The following is a 25,815-nucleotide window of genomic DNA, read 5'->3' on the forward strand; positions in this document are numbered from 1 at the left end:
TAATTTTTTATTTATTGTAGAGACGAGGTCTCGCCAAGTTGCCTGGGCTGCTTTCAAACCTGCAGGCTCAGGCAATCCATTCGCCTCGGCTCCCAGAGTGCAGGGATTACTGACTGAGCCACCAAGCCCGGCGCTCCTTTTTACTTCAATAGATTTGTCTATGCTGGAAATTTCATATAAATGTAATCATACACTATGTAGTCTTTTGTGCCTGACTTTATTCATTTAACATGTGTTCAGTGTCCATCCATGCTGTACCAGGTGTCTGTACTTCCTTCCTTTTTGTTGCTAAACAAGTCGTTGAGATAGTTATACCATTCATCAGTTGACGGTCGTTTGTGTTAATTCTGCCTTTTTGACTGTAAGCATTCATGCACACATTTTTGCATGAAAAAGTTTTCATGTCTCACCTAGGAATGGGATTACTGGGTTAATCCATGTCTAACCCTTTACTCGTTTGGAAAAAAATGTGCAACTTGCTACCATGCTACCACATTCCTTTAATTTTACATAAACACACTCTCTTAGGCTGAAGGAAATTTGACTGGTTTTCAAAGTGAAATAAAATATAAGGCTGAGCTCGGCGACTCAGTCTGTAATCCCAGCACTTTGGGAGGCCAAGGCAAGTGGATTGCCTGAGTCTGTGGGTTCAAGCCTGGGCAACTTGGCGAGACCTCGTCTCTGTAATAAATCAAAAATTAGCCAGGCGTGGTAGTGTGCACCTGTAGTTCTGGCTACTTGAAAGGCTAAGGCAGAAGGATCACTGACACCCAGCAGGTCAACGCTGGGGTGACCGTGAGCATGCCACTGCACTCCAGCCTGGGTGACAGTGAGACTCTGACTCAAAAAAAAAAAAAAAGAAATAAAATATAAAAACTATTCTTAGAGTTATTTCTAAAAAGAGCTTGTCTCTAACCCTAACAAGGATTATTTTCAAAAGAGAGAGAGAAAGAATTACTATATTTTGAAATACTCTTCCTTTTTTATTTCTTTAAATCTTGGGGTAAGCTCTGCAGCTGGGAGCACTGCTGGTGAGTATCCTTGGATTAAATGGGGAAAGGCTTAACTTTCTGAGGAATGGTGAACTGTTCCTAAAGTAGCTGTACTGTTTTACCTTCCTACTAGTAACATAAAAAGTTTCCAGTTTCTGCACATCCTCATCAACCCCTGATATTTTCATTCATTCATTCATTCATTCTTGAGTTGGGGTCTCTTGCCCAGGCCAGAGTGCAGTGGCATGCTTGTAGCTACCACAGCCTCGACCTTCTGGGCTCGGGTGATTCTTCCACCTCAGCTTCTCACGTAGCTGGAACTACAGTTGTGTGCCACCATGCCTGACTAATTTGTTGATTTTTTTTTTTTTTTTTTTTGTAGAGACGAGGTCTCGCTATGTTGCCCAGGCTGGTCTTGAGTTACTGGGCTCAAGCAATCCTCCAGCTCATCAGGGTTCACCACAACCTCTATCTCCTGGGCTCAGGTGATTTTCCATTTCAGCTTCCTGAGTAGCTGATACTATAGGTGCATGCCACCTCATCTAGCTATTGAAAAAAAATTTTTTGTGGAGATAAACTCTCGCTATGTTACCTAGGCTGGGATTTTGTTTTTGTTAAAGTAGTCATCTCAATGAGTGAACGTAATACCTCATGGCTTTGATTTGCAATTCTATAATGACTAATGATGTTGAGCATATTTTCATATGCTTATTGGTCATTTGAATATCATCTTTGGAGAAGTTTCAGTTGAAAATGTCATTTAAGCCGGGCTCAGTGGCTCAGCCTGTAATCCGCGCCTTTGGGAAGCTGAGGTGAGTGGATTGCCTGAGCCCACGGGTTCGAGACCTGCCTGGGCAGCGAGACCTCATCTCCACAATAAATCAAAAAATCAGCCGGGTGTGGTAGCGCATGCCTGTAATTCCGGCTATTTGGAAGGCTGAGGCGGAAGGATCGCCAGAGCCCAGCAGGTCTAGATTACAGTAGCCGGAAGTGTGCTGCTGCATTCCAGTCTGGGCGACAGAGTGAGACTCCAACTCAAAAAAAAAAAGTCCTTTGCCTAGTTTTTAATTGTTTTTTTTTTTAATTGTTGCATTCTAAGAGATCTTTATATATTCTGTAGGCTTGACTCATATCAGATACATGATTTGCAGCTGTTTCTCTCATTCTGTGGTTTCTCTCTTTCTTTATACTTCTGTCCTTTGAGATGCACAAATGTTTTAAATTTTGGTGAAGTTCAGTTTCTCTATTTTTTTGTTTGGTTGCTTATGTTTTGGAGTCATCAAAAAACCGTTGCCTAATTGAAGGCTGTAATAATTTCCTCTTACATTTTCTTCTATGAATTTTATAGTTTTAGCTTTCGTATTTAGGTCTTTGATTTATTCTAAGTTAATTTTTTTATCTAGCAATAAGATAGGAGCCCAACTTTAGTTTTTTGCATGAGAGATTACAGTTGTCCCAGCACCATTTGTTGAAGAGACAGTTCGTTCCCCATCTTGACTCGCTGAAAATCAATTGGCCATAGACACACTGGTTTACTTCTGGACTGTCATTTCTAGTTCATTAATCTACATGTCTGTTAAAATGCCATACCACAATGTGTTGGTAAGTATAGCTTTTATAGTGGATTCTGCTATTTGTTAACTCTGAATTCTCTACTTTTGTCTCTTTTCAAGATTGTTTTGGCTATTTGTGGTCCTTTGTTATTCCATATGAATTTTGATATGCTTTAACATGTTTATTTTTGTAAAAAAAAAAAAGGCAGTTGGAATTTTGATATGGATTGCTTTGAATCTGAATATTAATTTAGGGGGAGTATTGCCATCTTAACAAAACTAGGTCTTTGATGAACATGGGTTATACTTCAATTTATGTAGGTTGTCTTTATTAAGTTTTAGGTTTACAAGTCTGGTACTTCTTTAGTAAAATTTTTTCCTAGATATTTTATTCTTTTTGATGCTTTTGTAAATGGGATTGTTTCATTTTCAGATTATGAATTGTTTGTATACAGATATATACAACTGATTCTTGTATATTTATCTTGTGTCCTATAACTTTGCTGATCTCATTTACTATATCTAGTAGTATTTTAGTGGATCCTTTATTATTTTCTACATATTAGGTTATGCCACCTACAAATAGATGTAGTTATACATTACTTTATTTCTTCTTTTTCCCCCTAATTGCCCTGACTAGGATCTCTAATACCATTGATAAATAGAAGTTATTTATTTATTTATTTATTTTTTGAGTTGGAGTTTCACTCTGTCCCCCAGACTGGAGTGTACTGGCCGCTCCCAGCCACCGCAGCCTCGACCTGCTGGGCTCCAGCGATCCTTCTGCCTCAGCCTTCCGAGTAGCTGGAATCACAGGCACGCGCTACCATGCCTGGCTGATTTTTTGATTTATTGTAGAGATGAGGTCTCACCAAGTTGCCCAGACGGGTCTCGATCCCGTGGGCTCAGGCAATCCACTCACCTCAGCCTCCCAAAGCGCGGGATTACAGGCTGAGCCACCACGCCCGGCTGAATAGAAAATATAAAGCAGAGATTTTTTGTCTTGTTCTTTATCTTAGAGGAAAAGCTTTCTGTCTTCACCATTAAGTTTGTGTTAACTGTGGGGTGTTTTAAATGCTCTTTTTCAGGTTGAGAAGTTCCTTTCTGTTCCTAGTTTAAGTGTTTTTTTTTAAATCATAAAAGTATGTTGGATTTTATAAAATGCTTTTTCTGTATCTGTTGAGATGATCGTGTGGTTTTGTCCTTATTTCTCTTAATGTGGTACATTATATTGATTGACTTCTATATACTGAAACTAATCTTGCATTCTTGGGATAAAGATAGATGTCTTTAAAAATATTTTTATGTTTTTTTTTTAGCTGGAAGAACATAGAAACTTGTTTTTACCAATATTATCATGTAGGTAATGGGAATGGATCTGAGAGAATATAGACTTTGGAGAAATGTTTAATTTTCTCTCTCCAGCTGTCTCCCTCTGTCTCCATCCGTCTTCCTCTCTCTCCTTCTCTCTCCCTCACGTTCTTTCTCTTTTCCTCTCTCTCCTTCCCTCTCTACACACACTTTTTTTTTTAAGTAGAATTTATTGAGAGGACAGAAAAGCTCCCACAGTGGGAGGGGACCCGAGGGGGTTGCCCTCCACACACACATTTTAAACTTGAAGAATGGTGATTAGCAAGTCAGTATGGAAGAGTTAGATCCCTCTTGTGCCAAAAATTGTTCTTAGTTGTCTTTCAGGAGACCCTGTAGCAGAAACTTGTCGGAGTGGTAAATACATAGATAAGTATCTAGAAAGGGACAAAAGATTTGGGGAAAAAACTTGATCAAAGTTTTGAAGCACAGTCAATATTTTCTTCTGCTTAAAAACTCCCTGTAACTTGACATGAATTATCTTACATTGCATTTTAATCTATGGGAATGACTGTTTGAATAGATGTCCAGGTACCTGTCAATTCTAGTTGAGAAGTTGAAGTAGTTAACCTCCTGAAGAAGTTATTAGACCAAGCTCTGATGAAGGAGCTTTTTGTGCTCTTCTTTTATTCTGCCACACCAATATGTATATCCTAATCAGAAGATAACTTCAAACACCTGACATGTATTTTGTTCTTTATCTGTTTTTGTTGTCAGACTTCCTCATTTTTTCTCCTAATACTTCCCCCGCCCCTAGAAGAGTTTTTTAGATTAGAAAACCATTCCGTTTTACTGAGGACAATTTACTGAATTCTGTAAGATCTTTGGTCTTCTTATAACCATGCATATAGCTAAGGAACTGATATTTGAACTTGTTCTCTGTGCAGCCCAGCCAGGCCAAACTCTTCTTGTATACACGGAAAATTTGGTATTTTTATAAAACAGCTAAGCAAGCAATGTTAAATGAAGTAGCTGATTACTTTAAAAAAACATTCTGAATATTTGAAAGGAATGCCAGTTATTAAGGATTTTTAATTTCTCTTACCCTTTTGGCAACCTCCACATCACATTTGTGTGAACTGGGATGTCATACACACCTAAAAACTTATCCTTGAACTCCTGATTAAAAATACCCACCGTCTATGGAACAACCAAGTTGGGATACAAGTTAGGTTTTATAAAACTATAAAATATATATACGGTTCAAATGCAACAGAAATTTAGAGCAACCACAATTTCATGTTAGTTATGTTTTAACTTGCAAGAGTATAGCTGTTGGGCATAATGGATGCTGTGATGAGTAACCCAGACCTCCATTGAGGGTTGAAGGACTTATTCTCCCAGATGCTGACAATACTACTGTCAGTAAACTCCCCTGTGGACATTGTCTTGGCAGAAGAGACCACCTTGCCCAATGGCATGCCCTCTCCCGGGGCATCCAGTGACTGATCCTTAGGGGGTACTAGGGCTTAAACTCCTTACCCCCACTTGGGACAGCAGCTTCAGAGCTCCTCATTGGGTTATCTGAATCCTTTGGAACTTCATGGCAGCTAAAGTTCTCCCTCTTTACAATCCAGATTTCTTCTCTTCCTTTCTAAATTGGTTCCAGGATCACCTTCTAATTAACTTCCTGCATAGAAATACCTGTCTCAGGGTCTGCTTTTTTGGGAAGCCCAGCCTTGAGTAGAATCTCTGGTAGGATATTAGTACAAATTAGTACCTTTCAAGTCATAAAAGTAGACTTTGTTAAAATTAAAATGTAGTGAAATGAACTTGAATTTAAAATTAAAAGAGCCAGGTAAAGTGACTGGGTGAGATCATCTCAGCTCTTTGGAAGACTGAAATAGGAGGATTATTTTAGCCCAGGAGTTTGAGATCCAGCCTAGGTAACATAGGGAGACCTCATCTCTACCAAAACAAACAAACAAACCAAACAAAAACCTGGGCTACTTGGAGGCTGAGACAGGAGGATGGCTTGAGCCCAGGAGTTTGAGGCTGCAGTAAGCCATGATTGTGTCACTGCACTCCAGCCTGGGAAGCAGAGTGAGACCCCCAACTCTAAATAAATAAATAGATAGTGAAACAAATAAATTTAAAACAAGTGAAACATCCTGTCATAGTTCTTTCAGACCTTATGTTCAGGTGGTTTGAAAAATCTTGTTTCTTTGGATTCATTTTTATCTTTCTTTGGTATTGCAGAAAGCCCCCTAAATTTCTGACAGCTTCGTTGTTTGGTTGCACACAGTATGAACCACTGAAAGGTAGGGGTTAAATGATAAAAGAGTGGCTTCCATGCCACACAGAAACCCCTAAAGATTGTCCTTGTTGATAAGTACATATGATGAGAGAATCTCTCTTAACTGAGACTTCTTGGATGCCATTTAGAAATAGTTTTGTCATTATCATTAAAATTGTTGATGTGCATTCTAAATATTTTAAAAATTTGGTGGCTCAACCTGTAATCCCACGCCTTTGGGAGGCTGAGGTGAGTGGATTGCCTGAGCCCGCGGGTTTGAGACCCGCCTGGGCAGTGAGACCTCATCTCTATAATAAATCAAAAAATCAGCTGGGCGTAGTAGCGCATACCTGTAATTCTGGCTACTTGGAAGGCTGAGGCAGAAGGATCGCCAGAGCCCAGCAGGTCGAGGCTGTGGTGGCTGGGTGCGGCCACTGCACTCCAGTCTGGGCGACAGAGTGAGATTCCAACTCAAAAAAAAAAAGAAAAGCTATAAAGAGGATGTATCTATATAAAAAGAAACCTTTCTTTACTTCATACTTTTTGGTGACCTTTTTCATATAATAATATATAATTATAAATACATTTTTATAGCCTTAATCTTCATGAATGTGAGTTATAATGGTTGTATAATATTCCTTCTACCCAGTGGGTAGACTATTTAATTTGGCTAACCTCTTATTGTTATGTGCTTAATTTTTCCAAACTTTGTTATTGTTATAAGTATTACAACAAAAATATTTTAGAAATTAAGCCTAGTGGCCTGCTTTAGTTTTTGTTTTTTAATACTCTCATCACTAAAATGTAGTGAGCTATTGCATTTGAGATTGTTCTATCTCGATAGCCTTTGTAATTGTGTGATTTTAGGGGATGACATTTACATAGATGATGTGAATTCTGGTCCCAAGTGCGTGTCTCACCATTGCTGCTACCTCAGAAGAATTGCCATCGTGGATTAAGTATCCTTTTTGTTTTAGCACAGGGAGCTCTGTTGTATTTTTATATTTGCTTACTAGATACAAAAAGAAGAGTATGAGCTGTTTTTCATAATTGCCTGCTAGGCAACTCTTGACTGGCAGTGACCTTGAGTCTCACAAGCTTTTGCATCATTTTTTCCAGTTGTTTCAATGCAAGAGACCCCTCATTCTCTTATCTGTACTCTGAGCAAATCTTTCAAGGAACTTACTGATGCCCCACCCCTACTCCCCCACAAGCAATTAAAATCTGTCTGGAGTTGGACTCTGAATACATTTTCCTAAGAGCCATACCTATACTTCCTGTGTAATTAAATTTGAAAAATTTCAAAGATACAATATAGTAGTATTCTGATGAAATTTATTGCTTTTAAAATGTTCTCATCTTTCCCATTATAAGAATATAGTTATATTTTATAATTGAAAAATTTATCGGTGGTCTTCGCTTTCATTTTACAGTCAGAGGGATGAGAAAGATTAAACAAATTGCTCAGTGTTACATAGCAGGCCATCCATTACAGTAATCTACTTCATAACCTAAACTGAGAGAGAAACAGCACAACGAAGAGGGAAACCTAACCAAAGAGATAAGTAGTTGCTGACCAGAATCTTTGCTGGGCTTACTAAGGACCATAAGCAGTAATTTAGAATATGTATATGGAAACTTTTAAAACTTAATTTGAGGCCAACACAGTTGGCTCATGCTTGTAATCTCAGTGCTTGAACCCAGGAGTTGGAGACCAGCCTGAGCTACATAGTGAGATCTTGACTCTACAAAAAATTAACTGGATATGACTGCGCACACCTGTAGTCCTTAGCCATTCTGTTTTCTGTTTTGAGGCAGGATTGTTTGAGTCCAGGAGGTCAAGGCTGCCATGCCACTACACTCCAGTGTGAAACCCCAGCTCAAAATAAAAAAAATGAATAGAAACCCAAATTGAGTTTAAAACATTGCTTAGAGTTTCTCCTATTTTTGTTACTCTTGTGTCTTCTAATCATTGGCAACACATGATTGGACAAGTAAAATTTGGAGGTCAATATGCATAATCTGGCAAAACCTGCTCTTTTTGGTAAATTATAGTTGTGCCTTGTTAGTACATTTTGCCAGTGTCAGATGGTATACAGACAGCTGACTGGAAAGCAGGGGATTTAGAATCTAAAATGGAAAAATTCACTATTAATTACTGTAGCTCCTTCTTTGCCAGCTGATAGTGATTGGTTCATCCAGTCTGTCCTTCTGCCAACAATACTGAAAGGTATTATTAACCAAGAAGGTAAAGGTCAGATTCTTTCTGAATAACTGGCTTCATGCAATAAATTTGATGCTGACAGCTGCTGAGAACAACTGTGGCAGCATCATCAAAAAAGTTCCTTTCCTTAAAATGATGTTTAAGGTGATCCAGGTGATTTCAAGAAGTGTTTTGAGGGTTTTTTTTTTTGTTTTTGTTTTGTCCTAAGAACTGTGTCCTAGAGGAAGTCTTTTCTGCCTTTACCCAGTGATTAGAGCCTCAAAGGCAGAGTAATCAGTTTCATTTGACTAGAAATAAATCACCCACATTGAAACATGATAGCTCCTGACAACTGGGCAATGCTGATAAAAACCAAAACAAAAGATGTCAATAAATCTATGCCATTGTGAAGTTGGTATGCAGAACCAGTGAATTCACCAGCATTGCATTCAGCATTAGACTTCCTCTGGTTTCATCAGTTTTTCTCTCTTTGTAAAATAAAAATTGTATGAGAAGAAGAAGGCCTCTATGTAATATAGTAACTATTTTATTTCTGTTTTCTTTTCAACCCAGTAAATAACTGTATGATTCGAGAGATCGTTTTAAAGTTGTATCTTCCTTCTCTAAATAGTTAATTAAAATGTTTTTTTCTTGAATTTGCCATTGTTATACCTTCTCTGTGATGATAGACTGTATGTATAAACCTGGTTGATATCACCTCCCTTCCTGTTTATCATCAAGTACACAAATATATAGAATAAATGCCAATTCCTTTGATCTCTGCAACATTTTACTCCTATGGAAATTGAATATGGGCTAATATAATATGCTAATATGTACTTAATGATTTCTACTTATATCAAGAATAGTATGTAGAAAAAAAGCCCATGGGATTATAAAATATTTTCTGCAGCAATCATTTTTACTAACTTTTTATATTAAAAATAAGTTATTTAAGTAACAGAAGAAAAACTTTAAAAGTATTTCATTGTCAGATGCCTTGGTCCACATGTCTACAAATACATTAGCTCCCTTTTAGTCTTGAAAGTCAGGCTAACTAGATCATTTTAATAGCATTGTACCACTGAAATCTTTATATCAAGTATCTTTGGCTCTGCCCACCAGCTTTAGTGTATTGTGATTGGATATTTGTTCCTCCTATAAAGTTGTACTTTTGCATTAGTAGTGGCTTGGTACCTCATTTTTTTTGCGGGGGGAGAATACCCTTCAATCTTTGTTTCAGTATGGGGATTCTTTTTTTTTTTTTTTTCAATATGTGGGGTACAATTCAGGGTTAAGTATACAAATGTTCATAATGCAGGTACCCTTGACTTTTTTTTTAGAGACTTTTCTTGCTCTGTCACTCAGGCTGGAGTATAGAGGCATGATCATAGCTCACTGCAGTGTCAAACTCCTGTGCTCAAGGGGTACTCCCTCCTCAGCCTCCTGAATAGCTTGGACTACAGGCACGTGCCACAATGCCCAGCTAATTTTTTTTTAGTAGAGTCATACATCTTGCTGTGTTGCTTAGACTGATCTTGACCTTCTGGCCTTAAGCAGTTCTCTTGCCTGGGCCTCCGAAAGTGCTGGGATTACAAGCATGAGCCACCATGCCTGGCACATATTTTAATTATATGATCATAGTAATATTATACTATATTTATTAGTAAGCACTATAATAATAAGGACTTGATTATGGAAAGATGCTTTATGTGATTATTTTTTCAATTTTTTTCAAACATAGTGACTTAAGAGTAGGGTTCTGGAGCTAGATTGCCTAGTATAATCTCATAGTCTTGCGGTGATGCTTAAATAGTTGTTATATAAGAAGTCCTTACATCATGCCTGGCACTTACATAGCGTCCTGTTTTTAAGTGTTGCTGCTCCTGTTACCATCATTACCTCCTCTTCCTTACCATCATGATTATTGTTACTATTATTGTTATCGTATTATTATTTTAGGGAATCTGTGGTTTCTGCCTGTACAAAATGGAGAATTTTTTTTAGTCCCTATTCTGACCATATTTAAAGAAATGCTCTTCAACTAAACACGATTCTAAACATTCATTTTTATCTCTATATTAAAGTATGTGCTTATGGATCCAGTTTTATTTTCTTGGCTGTTGTATTCAAAGGTTTTTGTAAATCATATATTTCAGATTATGTGGATAATTGAACTTAGTATAGAATTAGATCTCTTACATATTTTGAGGAAAGGGCATAATAAGTAGTGGAATAAAATAATACGTGATTATCAGGGACAGCTTTTATAAACTCAACATGAGGTTAGTAAAAAAGAAGAGAATAGTGACAAGAATAATGTGGTAACATTCATTTGCCAACTGGTTTGTAACACACATTACCCAGAGGTCATTGATCAAAAAAGCATGATTTTGAATCACAACCAAAATGAAGATATGTTGGTTTTTTTTTGTCTCAAAGACAGTATTATCTTTATTTAAAAATGGATTGACATAGCAACACTTATAAGAGTTCATAAAAGGCATTGTACATTGCCAATTGATAGTGTGAAAAGGTCCCCAACCCAGCTGGTTGTGGGCTCTGCATCACACTTGCTCACAACCACCTGTTTCACTTAATAAGATACAACCCAGAGCACCCAAGAGGAGACTAACAGCATTGGTGGCACTCCTCAACCAAAGTGAAGATATGTAACAGGAGCCTTCAGTGGGGCTCAATTATTATCCATCATGATGCTGGATAAACTGAATGAGAAGTTTATCTCTCTCTCTGTCTCCTTTTTTCTGAGTGGGAGTCTCTGTCACCCAGGCTCTTCATCCTAGGCTCAGGCTAACCTTCCACCTCAGTCTCCTGAATAGCTGAGACCACAGGCGTACATCATTATGTGCACTGATTTTTTGATTTTTAGTCGGAACGAAGTCTCTGTTGCCCAAGCTGATCTTGAACTCCTGGGCCCATGCAATTCACCTCGGTTGCCTAAAGTGCTGGAATTACAGACATGAACCACCACACCTAGCCTCAGTTGCTTAAAATAAGACAAGAATGAAATTTTCATATCAATTGATTAGTTCTTTCATGAAAGACTTCTCTGTAGCATATGATGTTGTTCGATAGCATTTTATCCTCAGTAGAACTTCTTTCAAGTTTGTGGTCAATTTTCCCAAACTTGCTACTACTTTATCAGTTAAGTTTATGGAGAATTCTAAATTCTGTGTTGCTCTTTTAACAGTATTCACAGCATCTTCACCAGGAGTAGATTCTATCTCAAGAAACCACTTTCTTTGCTTATCCATAGGAAGTAACTCCTCATCTAGTCAAGTTTTATTATGAGATTATAGCAGTTCAGTTTACATCTTTACTCTTTACTTCTAATTCTAGTTCTCTTGCTATATCCACAATATCTGCAGTTCCTTCCTTCACTGATGTCTTGAACCCCTCAAGTCATCCATGAGGGTTGGAATCAACTTCTTCCAAATTCCTGTTAATGTTGCTATTTTGACCTCCTCTCATGATCATGAATGTTCTTAATGGCATCTAGTATGGTGAATACTTTCCAGAAGGTTTTCAGTTTACTTTGCCCAGATCCACCAGAGGAATCACTGTCTGTGGCAGATATAGCCTTATGAAATGTATTTCTTAAGTAATAAGACTTGAAAGTCAAAGTGACTCCTTGATCCGCCTGCTACAGAATGGATGTTGTGTTAACAGGCATGAAAACAACATGAATCTCATTGTACATCTCCATCTGAGCTCTGGAATAATTAGATGCATTATCTAAGGAAATTTTTCCCTGGATACTAGGTCCCCACAGTGGGCTTATGATATTCAGAAAATCATATTGTAAACAAATAGGGTGTCACCCAGGCTTTGTTGTTCCATTTCTAGAGCACAGGTAGAGTAGATTTAGTATAATTCTTAAAGGCTCAAGGATTTTCAGAATGGCAAATTATCATTGGCTTCAACTCAAAATCACCAGCTGCTTTTAGTCCCTAATAAGAGAGGCAGCCTGTTCTTTGAAGCCAGGCATTGACTTCTCTCTAGCTATGAAAGCCTTAAATGACTTTTCTCAACATAAGGATGCTTAATCTACATCTAATACCTGTTGGTTAGTGCAGCCACCTTCATCAGTGTTCTTAGCTGAATCTTCTGGATAACCTGCTGCAGCTTCTCCATCAGCACTTGCTGCTTCACCTTGCATGTTTATGTGATGGAGATGGTGTCTTTCCTTAAGCCTCATGAACCAACCTCTGCTAACTTCCAGCTTTTCTTCTGCAGCTTCCTTACCTCTCTTAGCTTTCAGTGAATTGAAGAGAGTTAGGACCTTGCTCTATATTAGGCTTTGGCTTAAGAGAATGTCATGGCTGGTTTGATTTTTCTAGTCACACCCCTAAGCTGTCTCCATATCAACAGTACAGTTATTTTTCATCCTTTTGTGCTAATGCATATTAACTGGAATAGCAATTCTGATTTCCTTTGAGAACTTTTTCTTTGCATTCTCAACTAGGCTATCAGTTTGCCACAAGATGCCTAGGTTTTGGCATGTCTTGACTTTTAACGTGCCTTCCTCACTAAACTTATTCACTGCTAGCTTTTGATTTTAAATGTGAGATACAGGACTTTTTTTCCCCACTCGAACATTTAGAGGCTGTTGTAAGGTTATTAATTGGCCTAATTTCAATACTGTTTTGTCTTAGGGAATAGGGAGGCCCAAGCAGAGGGAGAGAGACAGGGAAACAGTTAGTCAGTGGAACTGTTACTGTTTAGCTTGTACTAAAATTATCCATTAAACTCAAAACTTTATCGATACATTCTCTGTCTCATGTGGGTATGGTTTGTGGTGCCCCAGGTCAATTACAGTAGTAACATCAAAGATCACTGATCACAGGTCACCATTACAGGTATAATAATAATGACAAAGATCAATATATTGCAGAATTACCAAAATGTGACACAGAGACATGACATGAGCACATGCTGTTGGAAAAGGGGTGCCTGTAGACTTGCTTGATGCAGGTTGCCACAGACCTTCAATTTGTAAAGAAACAGTATCTGGGAAGGGCCGTAAAGCAAAATGCAATAAAATGAGGTATGCCTGTATATAGAGTACTAGATCTTTGAGTGGCAAAATTCTCGTTAATGGTTGTGAGTTTGTCTAAGTGTTGACCCACATGAGATTTCAGTAGTAGTATCTGATCAAATCAAAGGAAGTCTAATGCTTTTCGTCTGTGATTAACTCTTCTCTCACAATAGACTTTGGATTCTTATTGGCACTGAAAAGACTGGAGCCTATTTCAGGCATTCAGTGATTCAACTGTATGATTATTTCCTTGTTAAAGAATGAATATTCAAGCCTTAGCATATTTATTGTATCCTTGTCTAAATTTACCAGATTTACCTAAATTTACCAAATGTCTTTGCTTAACTTGTTTGTTCTACCTGTTCTATAGAGGAATCTTTTTTTCTTCCTTTGTGAATTAAGGAGGCCCTTAAAGAGCATGTACTAAATTGGTTAATGTAAGAAACTACTTGACACTGGATCAGGGTTCTCTTGTTCCTTTTTTTGTTGTTGTTGCAGGAATTCATGTGAGTGCTTAACTACTGTTTATAAAAGTCCAAACTTTTATTTTATTCATTTACTGTTTAATCTTTACCTAAGACTGGTGATGTGCCAGAAATGCAGTTACAGAACTGGGGGCGGAGGAGAATCCTTGTCTTATTTGTGGAGATGAGTATAAAATACATAACTGCATATGAGGGGGGACTTCAAAAAACCTGGAATTTATAAAAAATTGTGTATTCTTACATGTTTAAACTTCAGTCACCTTCAAAGTACTCTCAGATTGATGCAATACACATATGGTTTTTCACTTCTCAAAGCATTTTTTTTTTTTTGGTCAGAATTTCATTCTGTTGCCCAGGCTGGAGTGCAGTGGCATGATCACAGCCAGCACAGCCTCAACCTGCTGGGCTCAGGCAATCCTTCTGCCTCAGCCTTCCAAGTAGCCAGAACTACAGATGCGTGCCACCACGGCTGGTTAATTTTTTGATTTATTGTAGAGATGTCTTACCAAGTTGCCCAGGCTGGTGGTCTTTAGCCCCTGGGTTTGGCTTCCTCTTGCCTCCGTCTTGCAAAGTGTTGAGATGACACGCATGAGCCACTGCCAGCTCCAAAACAGTTTTTGAACTTGGCAACTTGGATGCCTTTTTGTGCTTCTGTCAATTTTTGTTTCACTTCTTTCACATTGGTAAAACTTTTCCCTTCAAGGACTGTTTTCATCCAAGGAAACAAGAAAAAGTCACATGGGGCAAGATTAGGTGAATAGAGAGGGTGGGGTATGGGGAGGGTCATGTTGATTTTGGTTAAAAAGTGCTGAACACTTAGCAAGGTGTTGGCAGGTGAGCTTGAAAATCACTCATCTTGAAATGGGCAAATGCGTTGAAAGAATCTCAAAAAAAAGAAAAAATCACTGAAGCTGAACACAGCCTCTCACAACAATGCTAGCTGATACATTGATGCCAATGGGTTTCTTAGAATACTTATGTAGTGGGGTAAACTTGTATTACAAGGGGCCTGCCCTCCCAAAAAATAATTCTGTTTTTTTTGGGGGGTCCCCCATATGGTTTTGGATTAGTGCTATAATGTATTGATAGATGGGAGAATGAAGATAGGCATGATAAATGCATAGGTAGAAGGAGGAATAGAGATGTCTGTGTGTATATTTAATATATAAATGTATATGTATTAATGAAGTACAGACAATGATCATGTTATTCTTATGGGAGTAAGATTGAGAAAGTCTACCCAAAGGAGATAACATTTATGTTGCATTTTGTAAGCTATGTAAAATAAACCTGATAGTCCTAGTATTAACTTACGAGAAGACTATGAGTATATCCCCCTATTTCATTTTTCTTCATAGAATTTATCTCTGTCCTACATGATGTATTTGTTTATTTACTTATTGACTTACTTGTTCCTTTCTTTCTTCATTTGTCTACCATACTAGAACGTAAACTCTACAAAGGTGGAATTTTGGTCTGTTGTGATTATTCTGTATCCTTAACACCTAGAAAAGTACCTAACACATTGTAAAAAATCGAACTCACATATGTACGAGGGAGGACCCTCCCAAAAAACCAGAATTATCTTTTGGAGGACAGGCTTCCCCTACTAGTTAAGTGTTCTAGGAACCCATCAGCATCAGTATACCAGCTAGCATTGTTATGAGAGGGGACATTTAGCTTCACTGAATTGTTTTTGGAAATTCTTTCATTGAATTTGCTCATTTTATGATGGGTGATTTACAAGTGCACCTGCCCACATTTCGCTGAGTGTTTAGCAGTTTTTTTTTTTTTTTTTGAGTTGCAGTCTCACTCTGTCACCCAGACTGGAGTGCAGTGGCTGCTTCCAGTCACCGCAGCCTCGACCTGCTGGGCTCCGGCGATACTTCCGCCTCAGCCTTCTAAGTAGCTGGAACTACAGGCGTGCGCTACCATGCCCGGCTCATTTTGATTTATTGTAGAGATGAGATCTTGCCAAGTTGCCCAGGTGGGTCTTGAACCCGCGGGCGCAGGCAGTCCGCTCACCTCAGCCTCCCAAAGGCGCGGGATTACAGGCTGAGCCACCCAGCCTGGCTTGTTCAGCAGTTTTTTGACCAAAAACGACATGACTCCCATGCCCCACCCTCCCTATTTGTCCGATCTCACCCCAAGCGACGTTTTTTTTGGTTTCCCCGGTAAAAAGATCCTCAAAGGAAAACTTTTTTGCCAGTGTGGAAGAGGTGAAGCAAAAAACGCAGAAGCACTAAAACTGATGAGTTCAAAAACTGTTTTGAGTAGTGGAAGAAGCAATTCAGTAGATGTATTGCATCAAACGGAGAGTACTTTGAATGTCACTGAAGGTTAAACATATAAGAAAAACATGCAATTTTCTGTAAATAAATTCTGGAGTTTTTTTGGGTCCCCCCTCATATATAGAGAATGAATGATCTTGTGAACTCTAGAATAGTTGGCTTATTTATAATTTTTCTTTAGCTTATTAAGAATATCTTAAGCTGGGCTCGGTGGCTCAGCCTGTAATCCTGCGCTTTTGGGAGGCTGAGGTGAGTGGATTGCCTGAGCCCACAGGTTCGAGACCCACCTGGGCAGCAAGACCTCATCTCTACAATAAATCAAAAAATCAGCTGGTAGTGCATGCCTGTAGTTCCGGCTACTCGGAAGGCTGAGGTGGAAGGATCGCCGGAGCCCAGCAGGTCGAGGCTGCGGTGGCCGGGAGCGGCCACTGCACTCCAGTCTGGGCGACAGAGTGAGACTCCAACTCAAAGAAAAAAAAAAGAATATCTTAGAATTTCCTCATATTTTTACTTAATATTTTTTGTTATGTGTACTTGAATCTCCCTGGTAATAACAAGCTTCCTCCATATGTTTCTCAAATGCATTCCCTATTTTTTAAATTTTTGAGCTGGAGTCTTACTCTGTAGCCCACGCTGGAGTGCAGTGGCACACTCACGGCCAACCCTGCGACAACCTGCTGGGCTCTGGCGATCCTTCTGCCCTAACCTTCCAAGTAGGCAGAATGACAGGCGCATTCTACCACACCTGGCTAATTTTTTTATTTATTGTAGAGACGAGGTCTCACCAAGTTGCCCAGGGTGGTCTCAATTCCATGGCTCAGGCAGTCCCCTCACCTTGGCCTCTCAAAGTACTGGGACTACAGGCTTGAGCCACTGCACCCAGCCACATTCCCTATTTTTCATATCTCTTAGCTTGTTTAGTTCCCATGATGCCTTACCTGAACTGATACAACCTCCTATTTGTTTTCCATGTCTTTATGCTAGTCTCTTTAAATGGTTTTTCCACAGCCATTAGGATTATTTATCTAAAATACAGAACTGGCCAGATAATTTCTGTGCCTAAAAATTTCTAATGGTTTTCATCTCTCCAGAAAGAAATGTGTGCTCCTTAGTGTGGCATACAAGCCTTTCTGTATCTTGGTTTTAGTTACATAATGGGCAATTCTCCTACCATCTCATAATATAATAAAAATGAGCCTGTTCATTTTTTAAAAATCACTAGTGCCTGGCACACAATGCAGGATTCAGTAAATGTTTTTTGAGTAAATGAATGTGTATGTGTGTGTGAATGAATGACTGCAGTAAGAAGTGCCATTGAAAATGCTTACTATTTAGATAAAAGATTATACAAAAATCTAACTTAACATTAGCATTTAAGATGTTTCGTTGTTTTTTTCCTTTACACAGCTGATTCATCTTTCTCCCTGTCTAGGTGTTCTGTTCTGTGTCCTCCCTCAATTCTTCGTGAACGAATCCCTCTTGGCATTGACAGTGTCACTTTAGAAGGAATCCTCTTTCTCCCAGCTTTTCTCTCCGCAGGCCCTCTCGCCACTCCCGTCTCTGTCTATACTGGGTCTTTTCTCCTAGGTACTTTGCTCACTTTGTTAGGGATTTGTGTGTTTGTGTGTGTGTGTGTTCATTCTTGCTCATGTGTGTGCCTTTTCTCTCTTCTGGCTAAAAATTCTGGGTTTAAGGTTTTGCATGTAGTTCTGAAATTTAGAACTAAATCATTTCTACAGAAAACACACACACACACATCCCTGACAGATCCGTTTCCTACTTAAAATGATTTTCATCATGTCTATTGTATTTTTCTTAATGTCCTTTTTTTTCTCTAAATGTTTATGCACATTTAGATTGAAAATCTTCAAGAACAGCTTAGAGATAAGGAAAAGCAGATGAGCAGCTTGAAAGAACGAGTCAAATCCTTGCAGGCGGACACCACCAACACTGACACTGCCTTAACAACTTTGGAGGAGGCCCTTGCAGAAAAAGTAAGTGACTAGCTCAAATTTGTCACAGACTCATGTCTTCTTCTTTCTCATCTGTCTAAAACTGGATACAGAATACAGCAGAAATTCCTATGGGCCAAAGAGGAAAGAACTCTTCTGAGCTATTGCTAACATTCGTAGTGTAGAGGGGAAAAAAAATCCATTTAGTTGTTGCCAATTTAAGCATCTGCTACGAGGCAAGATGACTTTCACACTACAGGGCAGTGACTGAATTGTCTAAAGAATCAGCATATGTTCCTCATTTACTATCTTCTGAAGAGAAAGAAGATGTATGATCAACTAGAGCTCGCAGGTTTGGGAATAACAGACATGACCATCAGGAGGCAATGATTGACATAGTCTTCATTCACTATTCCATTTTGGTATCTAATATATTCATGGATTTTTATTATCTATATATTGAGCTTTCCAATTTTCTAGTCTTGACCTTGCTACTTTATTTTGCCTTTATGAACAAACTTAGTTTTTCAGGAATGGTTGACTAAAGAAGTGGCCCAAACTCTGACCAATGATAATATTTTAGAAGGAGTTTTAGAGAATCTGCTTAAGCATAGTAATTAGACTTTTTTTAATATAGGTGCTACTGTTCTTTAAGTTTCTTGGATTCAGAATGTTTCAGGCTGCCTGCTGGAATCAAGGCTTGCTCCCTGAATATATTTAGAAATAGCACCCAGAAATATACTTAAATTGCTTCAGTATTCCAATTTTTTTAGTGTCCATTGTCAGAAATAAAATGTGATGCTTTTTTCTCTTTAACCCTTTTTTTTTTGAGTCAGTGTTACACCATGTCATCCAGGCTAGAGTGTAGTGGCACAATCACAGCTCACCACAGCCTTGACCTTCTGGGTTCAGGTGATCTTTCTACCTCACCAGTGGAGTGACTAGGACTACTAGTGCATACCACTATGCCCAGTTAATTTTTTTATTTTTATTTTTTGTAGAGATGAGGTTCACTATGTTGCCTAGGCTGATCTTAAACTCCCGGACTCAAGTAATCTTCCTGCCTCGGCCTCCCCAAATGCTGGGATTTCAGGCGCAAGCCACCATGCTCCACCTTCTCCTTTGTACTTTAAAGCTCAAGATGTCAAAGTCTTTTTCTCTCTTTCTTCCTTTTTTGGCATGTGAACTGTGAGTTTTTTCCATTGCCTTGTGGACAACATGTGAATTACATACAAAGAGGAAATATTTGTTAGCTGTTGTTCTCAGTGTATTATATAAGCGTTCATTACTTGGAAATTGAGTACGTGGGAATATTCCAAATAGCGATATCTAATAATAGTTGAGATTCTAGGAAAAGAAACACTGGGATTCAAAAGAACAGAGCCATATTGTTGTTATAGCAAGGTGAATAGGAAGGATGAATTCTTTAAAAAAGTGAATTCTTTAAACTTACCGCTGTCTTTTGAGTAGAGGATAGAAGTGTGAAATTTTATCACCTAAAAACAATTACGGTCATAGGCTATTCCTCATGTGTTGATATGTTCTCTCATCAGGAGCGGACAATTGAACGCTTAAAGGAGCAGCGGGACAGAGATGAGCGAGAGAAACAAGAGGAAATTGATAACTACAAAAAAGATCTTAAAGACTTAAAAGAGAAAGTCAGCCTGTTGCAAGGCGACCTCTCGGAGAAAGAGGTTAAGCTCACTAAAATGGATTCATTTTATTTGTTTTGTCTTAGCATTGTGTGCATATGTTGTTGATGTTTGCATTAATGCATGTAAAAAGGTATTCAATGGAAGATTTTCTTAATATTATTATAGTAGGCTTTTTACAATACCTTAAGGAACATTTCAGGAAGCTTTGCAGAGACATAGAGTAGCTGATTTATTTTCTTAGTCTTAACTTTTTTCCCTATGTCTTGAGTTGGCTTCTTGTTAATGGAATTTTTATAGATTCTAAAATAACTGAAGCCCAGTTACATTTGGAGAAATATTGTGCTAAAGGTAAGGAAAGTGACAGATAAAATGAGTATGCAAAACAAGGAAAATTTATTTATAACAGCTATTAAATTAGGTGACTTAATATACTTTGATCTTGCTTTTGGAGAATCCTGTTAATGTGACCTAAATAGCCAAAATGCCGTATGCCATGTGATCAGATGTTAATAATGCATGAGCTTCAGGGTCTTTCTCTGGATTTTCTTTCTAATATTTTTAGGAAATTTCATGGACATTTGAGTTCCTCATAGAATTTTTCTTATAAAACCAAAAACTGTGTTATGTTTAAGTTAATGTAGCTACTAAGGTTTGACTACTTATATTCACAAAGCTTGATCTACTTCTGTTTATTTTGTGAGAATGAGTATATGTTGATAGAACTCTAAATCACTGTTCAGTTGGTATCCACCTTATTTTATTTAGGACGTAAAAGCTCAAGCAAATATTATTTTATATTTAATGGATGTTCTTGAAATGGAAGTATGTGAGTATTTGGTAATGAAAAAGAAACCTCAATCACTATGATAGTAAATTTAAATTTTTGATTCTCTATTTTGTTTATAGTTAGTTTTTGTTGCTTCTTTTAGGCTTCACTTTTGGATCTGAAAGAGCATGCTTCTTCCTTGGCGTCCTCAGGACTGAAAAAGGACTCACGACTTAAGACTCTAGAGATTGCTTTGGAGCAGAAGAAAGAAGAGTGTTTGAAAATGGAATCACAATTGAAAAAGGTAAAATTTTTTTACATTTTCTTGCTTTGCTTTAAATAAGAACACAACAGATAATACTAGGGTGATTATATGGAATAATTTACTAATGGAATAATAATCCCCCAGAGTTCAAAATACCATGTATATCTTGATTTAATTCTCTTAGCATTCTTACCCTATTTTATTTTATTCATGAGAATCCCCAAACTCTTAGAAAACTGAACTAAATGTTTAGAGAAAGATTAAAATATGCAACTCCCTTATCGGTGAAATATGAAACCACAATGCCAAAACTTCAGTTATCTAGTATTTTTCTTCCATTAGAATAAGACTTCCACCAAGCCTAATGGCTGGTGTCTGAAATCCCAGCTACTTGGGAATCTGGGGTAGGAGGGTCACTTTAGGCCAGAGTTCGAGACCAGTATAGGTGACAGACAGAGACTCTATCTCTAAAAAAATAAAAAAGAAGAAATGAGAGCATATCTTCTAATTTATGGTAGGGGAAATGTGAGACTGAGAACAACTGTTAAGCATTCTATATCAGATTTTTCTCTCATTCTAGGGAATGCTAATTCCCGAGCATTATTATATTTTAGAAGCAGGGTAAATATTGTCAGAACTTTTTAAAATTTGCTGTACTTTTAATTCTTTTTAGAATTTTTTTAGGGCTAGACTTTTGTTATTTCCATCTTTTATATTAGCAACCTTTTTTTTTTTTTTTTTAATATGGCTTATTTGAACGTTTCCATAAAGTACTATTTGACATATTTTCCTCTTCCAAAAACCGTAACTGGTGTAATATTAGTGTTCTAATTTATATTAATATTTATTCAAAAGGCTGTGCTTATCATTGAAATTTTCAAGGTCAATTTCTTCTCTGTTTTGTTTGGAGTAGAAAATGACTAGTCTTGAGGTAATGATAATTGAAGTCATTTTGACCTATTCTTGGCTTAAGATTTTTATATCCTGTACCTAAATTTTGGAATTGTGTCTTCAGCATGAGATAATATCCTCAGAATTATTAAGGAAAGTATTGAAACTAAACTTTTGACAGAGCTTTTATTTATTTATTTATTTATTTATTTATTTATTTATTTATTTATTTATTTTGAGTTGGAGTCTCACTCTGTCACCCAGACTGGAGTGCAGTGGCCGCTTCTGGCCACCGCAGCCTCAACCTGCTGGGCTCTGGCGATCCTTCCGCCTCAGCCTTCCAAGTAGCTGGAACTACAGGCACGCGTTATCACGCCCAGCTAATTTTTGATTTATTGTAGAGACGAGGTCTCGCCAACTTGCCCAGGCGGTTCTTGAACCCGCGGGCTTAAGCAGTTCACTCGCCTTGGCCTCCCAAAGTGCTGGGATTACAGGTTGAGCCACCAAGCCCGGCCTTTTCAGAGTTTTTTAAAACACTAAATGTTTTTTCTTGATTTTTTTTTTTTTATTTTTTTGGTTACCATAGTTTTAAACTTTTTATTTTTCTTTCTCTTGCTATCCTACTCTTAAGCCATTTTCTCTACGTTTCTTTCTTCTTTTCTCCTTGACCCTTCTCACTCCCTTTGACATCCTGAAATAATGTTGATAGCCACTTGTCCAAGCCAGTGAGTAATCTGGCAAAGTGGTGCCATAAAGTCCTGGTTGATCGTTTTTTCTGTGATTTGCATGAATGACATTTTGTTTCCCTGTAGAAAAGTGAATACATTTAGCATTCTCATCTTTCCCTTCCTTAGAGAGGAACTCTAGATTTTTTTTTATTTTAATGACTCCTTTCTGAAATATATTGGAGTGAATGTAAAGTAGCAAAATTTCTGTAAGACTAGAATTCTCCCCCAAACAATGGCAAAGTTTTGCATTTCTGCTGCTTTTACTTTTTTTGTTCTTAGTGGGTTAATTCATTCAGGGCTGCTTCTCTTTCTCTGTTTCTACTGTGTTGTGCTTTTATTTTTTTAAATTGAGTCGGGGTCTCACTATGTGTCGCCCAGGTTGAAGGGCAGTGGCATGAACACAACTCACTGCAGCCTCCAGCTCCTGGACTCAAGTGATTCACCCTCCTCAGCCTCTGAGTACCTGGGACTATAGGCATGTCCTCCTATGCCTAGCGTATTTTTAAACATTTTTTCTTTGTGGGGACAAGGTCTTGCTGTGTTGCCCAAGTTGGTCTTGAACTCCTGGGCTCAAGCAGTTCTCCTGCCTTAGCTTCCCAGTGTGCTGGGATCACAGGCATGAGCCACTGCACCTGGCCCCCGTGTTATACTTTTAACCATGCTAGTTGAGAGTGGAATTTTGGTAACACATTAATAGACGTGTCTGCCAATAGAATCTTCTTTAAAGGCCAGGCTTAGTTAAAATTGTGGATTTTCACAACTGATGAAACCTGAAATCAGATAAATTGGTAAAGGACTTAATCTTTTTTTCTTTTCTTTTCTTTTTTGAGTTGGAGTCTCACTCCGTGACCCAGACTGAATGCAGTGGCACGCTCCCGGCCACCGCAGCCTCGACCTGCTGGGCTCCGGCGATCCTTCCGCCTCAGCCTTCCAAGTAGCTGGAACTACAGGCGCGCACTACCATGCCTGGCTAATTTTTTGATTTATTGTAGAGATGAAGTCTCTCCAAGTTGCCCAGGCAGGTCTCGAACCCGCGGGCTCAGGCAATCCACTCACCTTAGCCTCCCAAAGCATGGGATTACAGGTTGAGCCACCCAGCCCAGCTAGGACTTGATCGTAATAGTACCGCTGTTGTTTCCACAAAGCTTACAGCTCACTTTGCATAAGCATTTTTCTTATATTCAAGGTACTTTGTATCAGAGCTTTTCTAAGTATACGTGTTTGCCCCTTTGATATTTATTTGAAACAATTTTAAGGGACTAAATATGTTTTGTTGTTTATTGAGTAAGGAAAAACAAAACCTATCTTAGCCTTTACTTTCTCACTAAATAGTTATGTTGATTTCTATGGGGATATGGTTATCCGCATCGTTCTGTAATCATATATGTTTTAGTATGACATATGAAATGTAAAAAAACAAAATCTTCACCTCAATTGTATGTGTATTGAGATTTTAAAAATGTAAAAGGTAGGTATTTTTCTAGTAAAATAGTACGTGAGGATGGAGAGTTTAACCTTTGACTCAAGTTTTTTTGTTGTTGTTTTGTTTTGTTTTGAGTTGGAGTCTCACTATCGCCCAGACTGGAGTGCAGTGGCCGCTTCCGGCCACTGCAGCCTTGACCTGCTGGGCTCTGGCTATTCTTCTGCCTCAGCCTTCCAAGTAGCTGGAACTACAGGCACATGCTACCACGCCTGGCCAATTTTTTCATTTATTGTAGAGATGAGGTCTCGCCTGCCCAGGCGGGTCCTGAACCTGCAGGCTCAGGCAATCCACTCACCTCAGCCTCCCAAAGCACGGGATTACAGGCTGAGCCACTGAGCCCAGCGACTCAAGTATTTTAAGAGGATTGTTTTGTTAAGTCAACTTTTGTTGTCCAAAGGTGACATTTTATACAAATATTGTTATTTCACAAATGTTTCTATCTTGTGCTTCTGAATGGTCTTGACTTCATATTGTAAGAGCTAAGTGTATGGAATATTTACATTATTAAAGCTCAGGTTCATGGAAGGTTAGAATTTTAGGGGTTCAGAAAAGGGAGAGAAGAAGAAAGTCATGAAATTAAAACCTTCATTCAGGAAATATCTTTTATACTTATACTATGACAAGTAGCTCTGTGGAAACAAGACAAGTTTACATCTTGAATTAAATGTCATGTTCCACAATTCAGAAATCTGTTTTAAAGGAGTTTTTATAACACAGATTTTAAAAATACCTCTTTTTTTGGGTGGGCACATAACATCAATAATGGTATCTGATCTCAAACCAGGCAAAGTGGGGACCAAAGGGAGGCCCATACTTTACTTGTACGATGACCACTTATCTGCCTAATTCGAGTTGTACCTCACATCTTTAAAATAAAAAAAAGGAAACTACCTCATTTTTAGAGCTTGTATTTTGTTTTATAAAGCTGCAAAAGTCTTGAAAGTGGTTTAATATTCTTAGAATTTTATTACATTAACTTAGCAAAAGTTTAGGTATATATTATGCTGATACTGAGTTTGTTATAATTAGTAAGGAATAGTTCATAATATCTTTGATTTTTTTCCTAACTTGATTTATCTTATCTTTAAAGACTGTCACTCAATATTCTTTTTATTTTTACTTTTTGACTTGGAGCCTCACTCTGTCGCTCAGGCTGGAGTGCAGTGACATGTTCACAGCCACCCCAGCATCGACCTACTGGGCTCAGGCAATCCTTCCGCCTCAGCCTTCCAAGTAACTGGAACTACAGGTGAATATTACCACACCTGGCTAATTTTTTTTATTTGTTGTAGGGATGAGGTCTTGCCAAGTTGTCCAGGCTGTTCTCGAATCGGTGGGCTCAGGCAATCTCCTCGCCTTGGCCTCCCAAAGTGCTGGGATTACAAGCTCGAGCCACTGTGCCTGGCCCACTCATTATTCTTAATCATCTAGTGGGCTGGCTATATTTAACCTTGCACTTATATAGGGGGACCCCAAAAAACTGGAATTATCTTTTGAAGGGTGAACCCCTTGTAGTACATGCTTCCCCCTGCTAGGTAGGTGTTCTGAGAGTCCATCGGCATCAGCGTACCAGCTGGTATGTGAGAAGCTACATCTGGCTCCAATGAATTTTTTTGGAAATTCTTTCAGTGCATTCACCCATTTTACGACAGGTGATTTATGAGCACACCTGCCCAGATTGCATCGAGTGTCCAGTAGTTTTTGACCAAAAATGGCATGACTGCCATGTTCCACCTTCCTGTTCCCCAAGCTGCCCTGGGTGACTTTTTTTAACCCCCTGATTGAAAAAAAATCTTCAAAGGGAAACATTTTGCCAGTGTGGAAGAGGCGAAACAAAACATGGCGAAAGTACTAAAAGGCACCAAAATGGATGAGTTAAAAAACGGTT

At 38.3% G+C, this 25,815-nt stretch overlaps 1 protein-coding gene across 1 annotated transcript in view; it reads left to right on the forward strand.

Moving 5' to 3' along the window:
- Window positions 1-25,815, forward strand: part of LOC103255025 (ELKS/Rab6-interacting/CAST family member 1) — a gene marked incomplete at its 3' end in the record, with an annotated part of 346,229 nt that overhangs the window by 86,420 nt on the left and 233,994 nt on the right. Inside the window, exons 7-9 of the mRNA XM_021709939.1 lie at window positions 18,044-18,181; window positions 19,693-19,833; window positions 20,724-20,864. Coding sequence (XP_021565614.1) covers window positions 18,044-18,181; window positions 19,693-19,833; window positions 20,724-20,864 — 420 coding nt within the window. The remainder of the gene's footprint in view (window positions 1-18,043; window positions 18,182-19,692; window positions 19,834-20,723; window positions 20,865-25,815) is intronic.

Source organism: Carlito syrichta, unplaced genomic scaffold (genome assembly GCF_000164805.1).
Source record: "Carlito syrichta isolate Samal-C Ts95f unplaced genomic scaffold, Tarsius_syrichta-2.0.1 Scaffold287765, whole genome shotgun sequence".
In the NCBI taxonomy this organism is placed as follows: domain Eukaryota; kingdom Metazoa; phylum Chordata; class Mammalia; order Primates; family Tarsiidae; genus Carlito; species Carlito syrichta.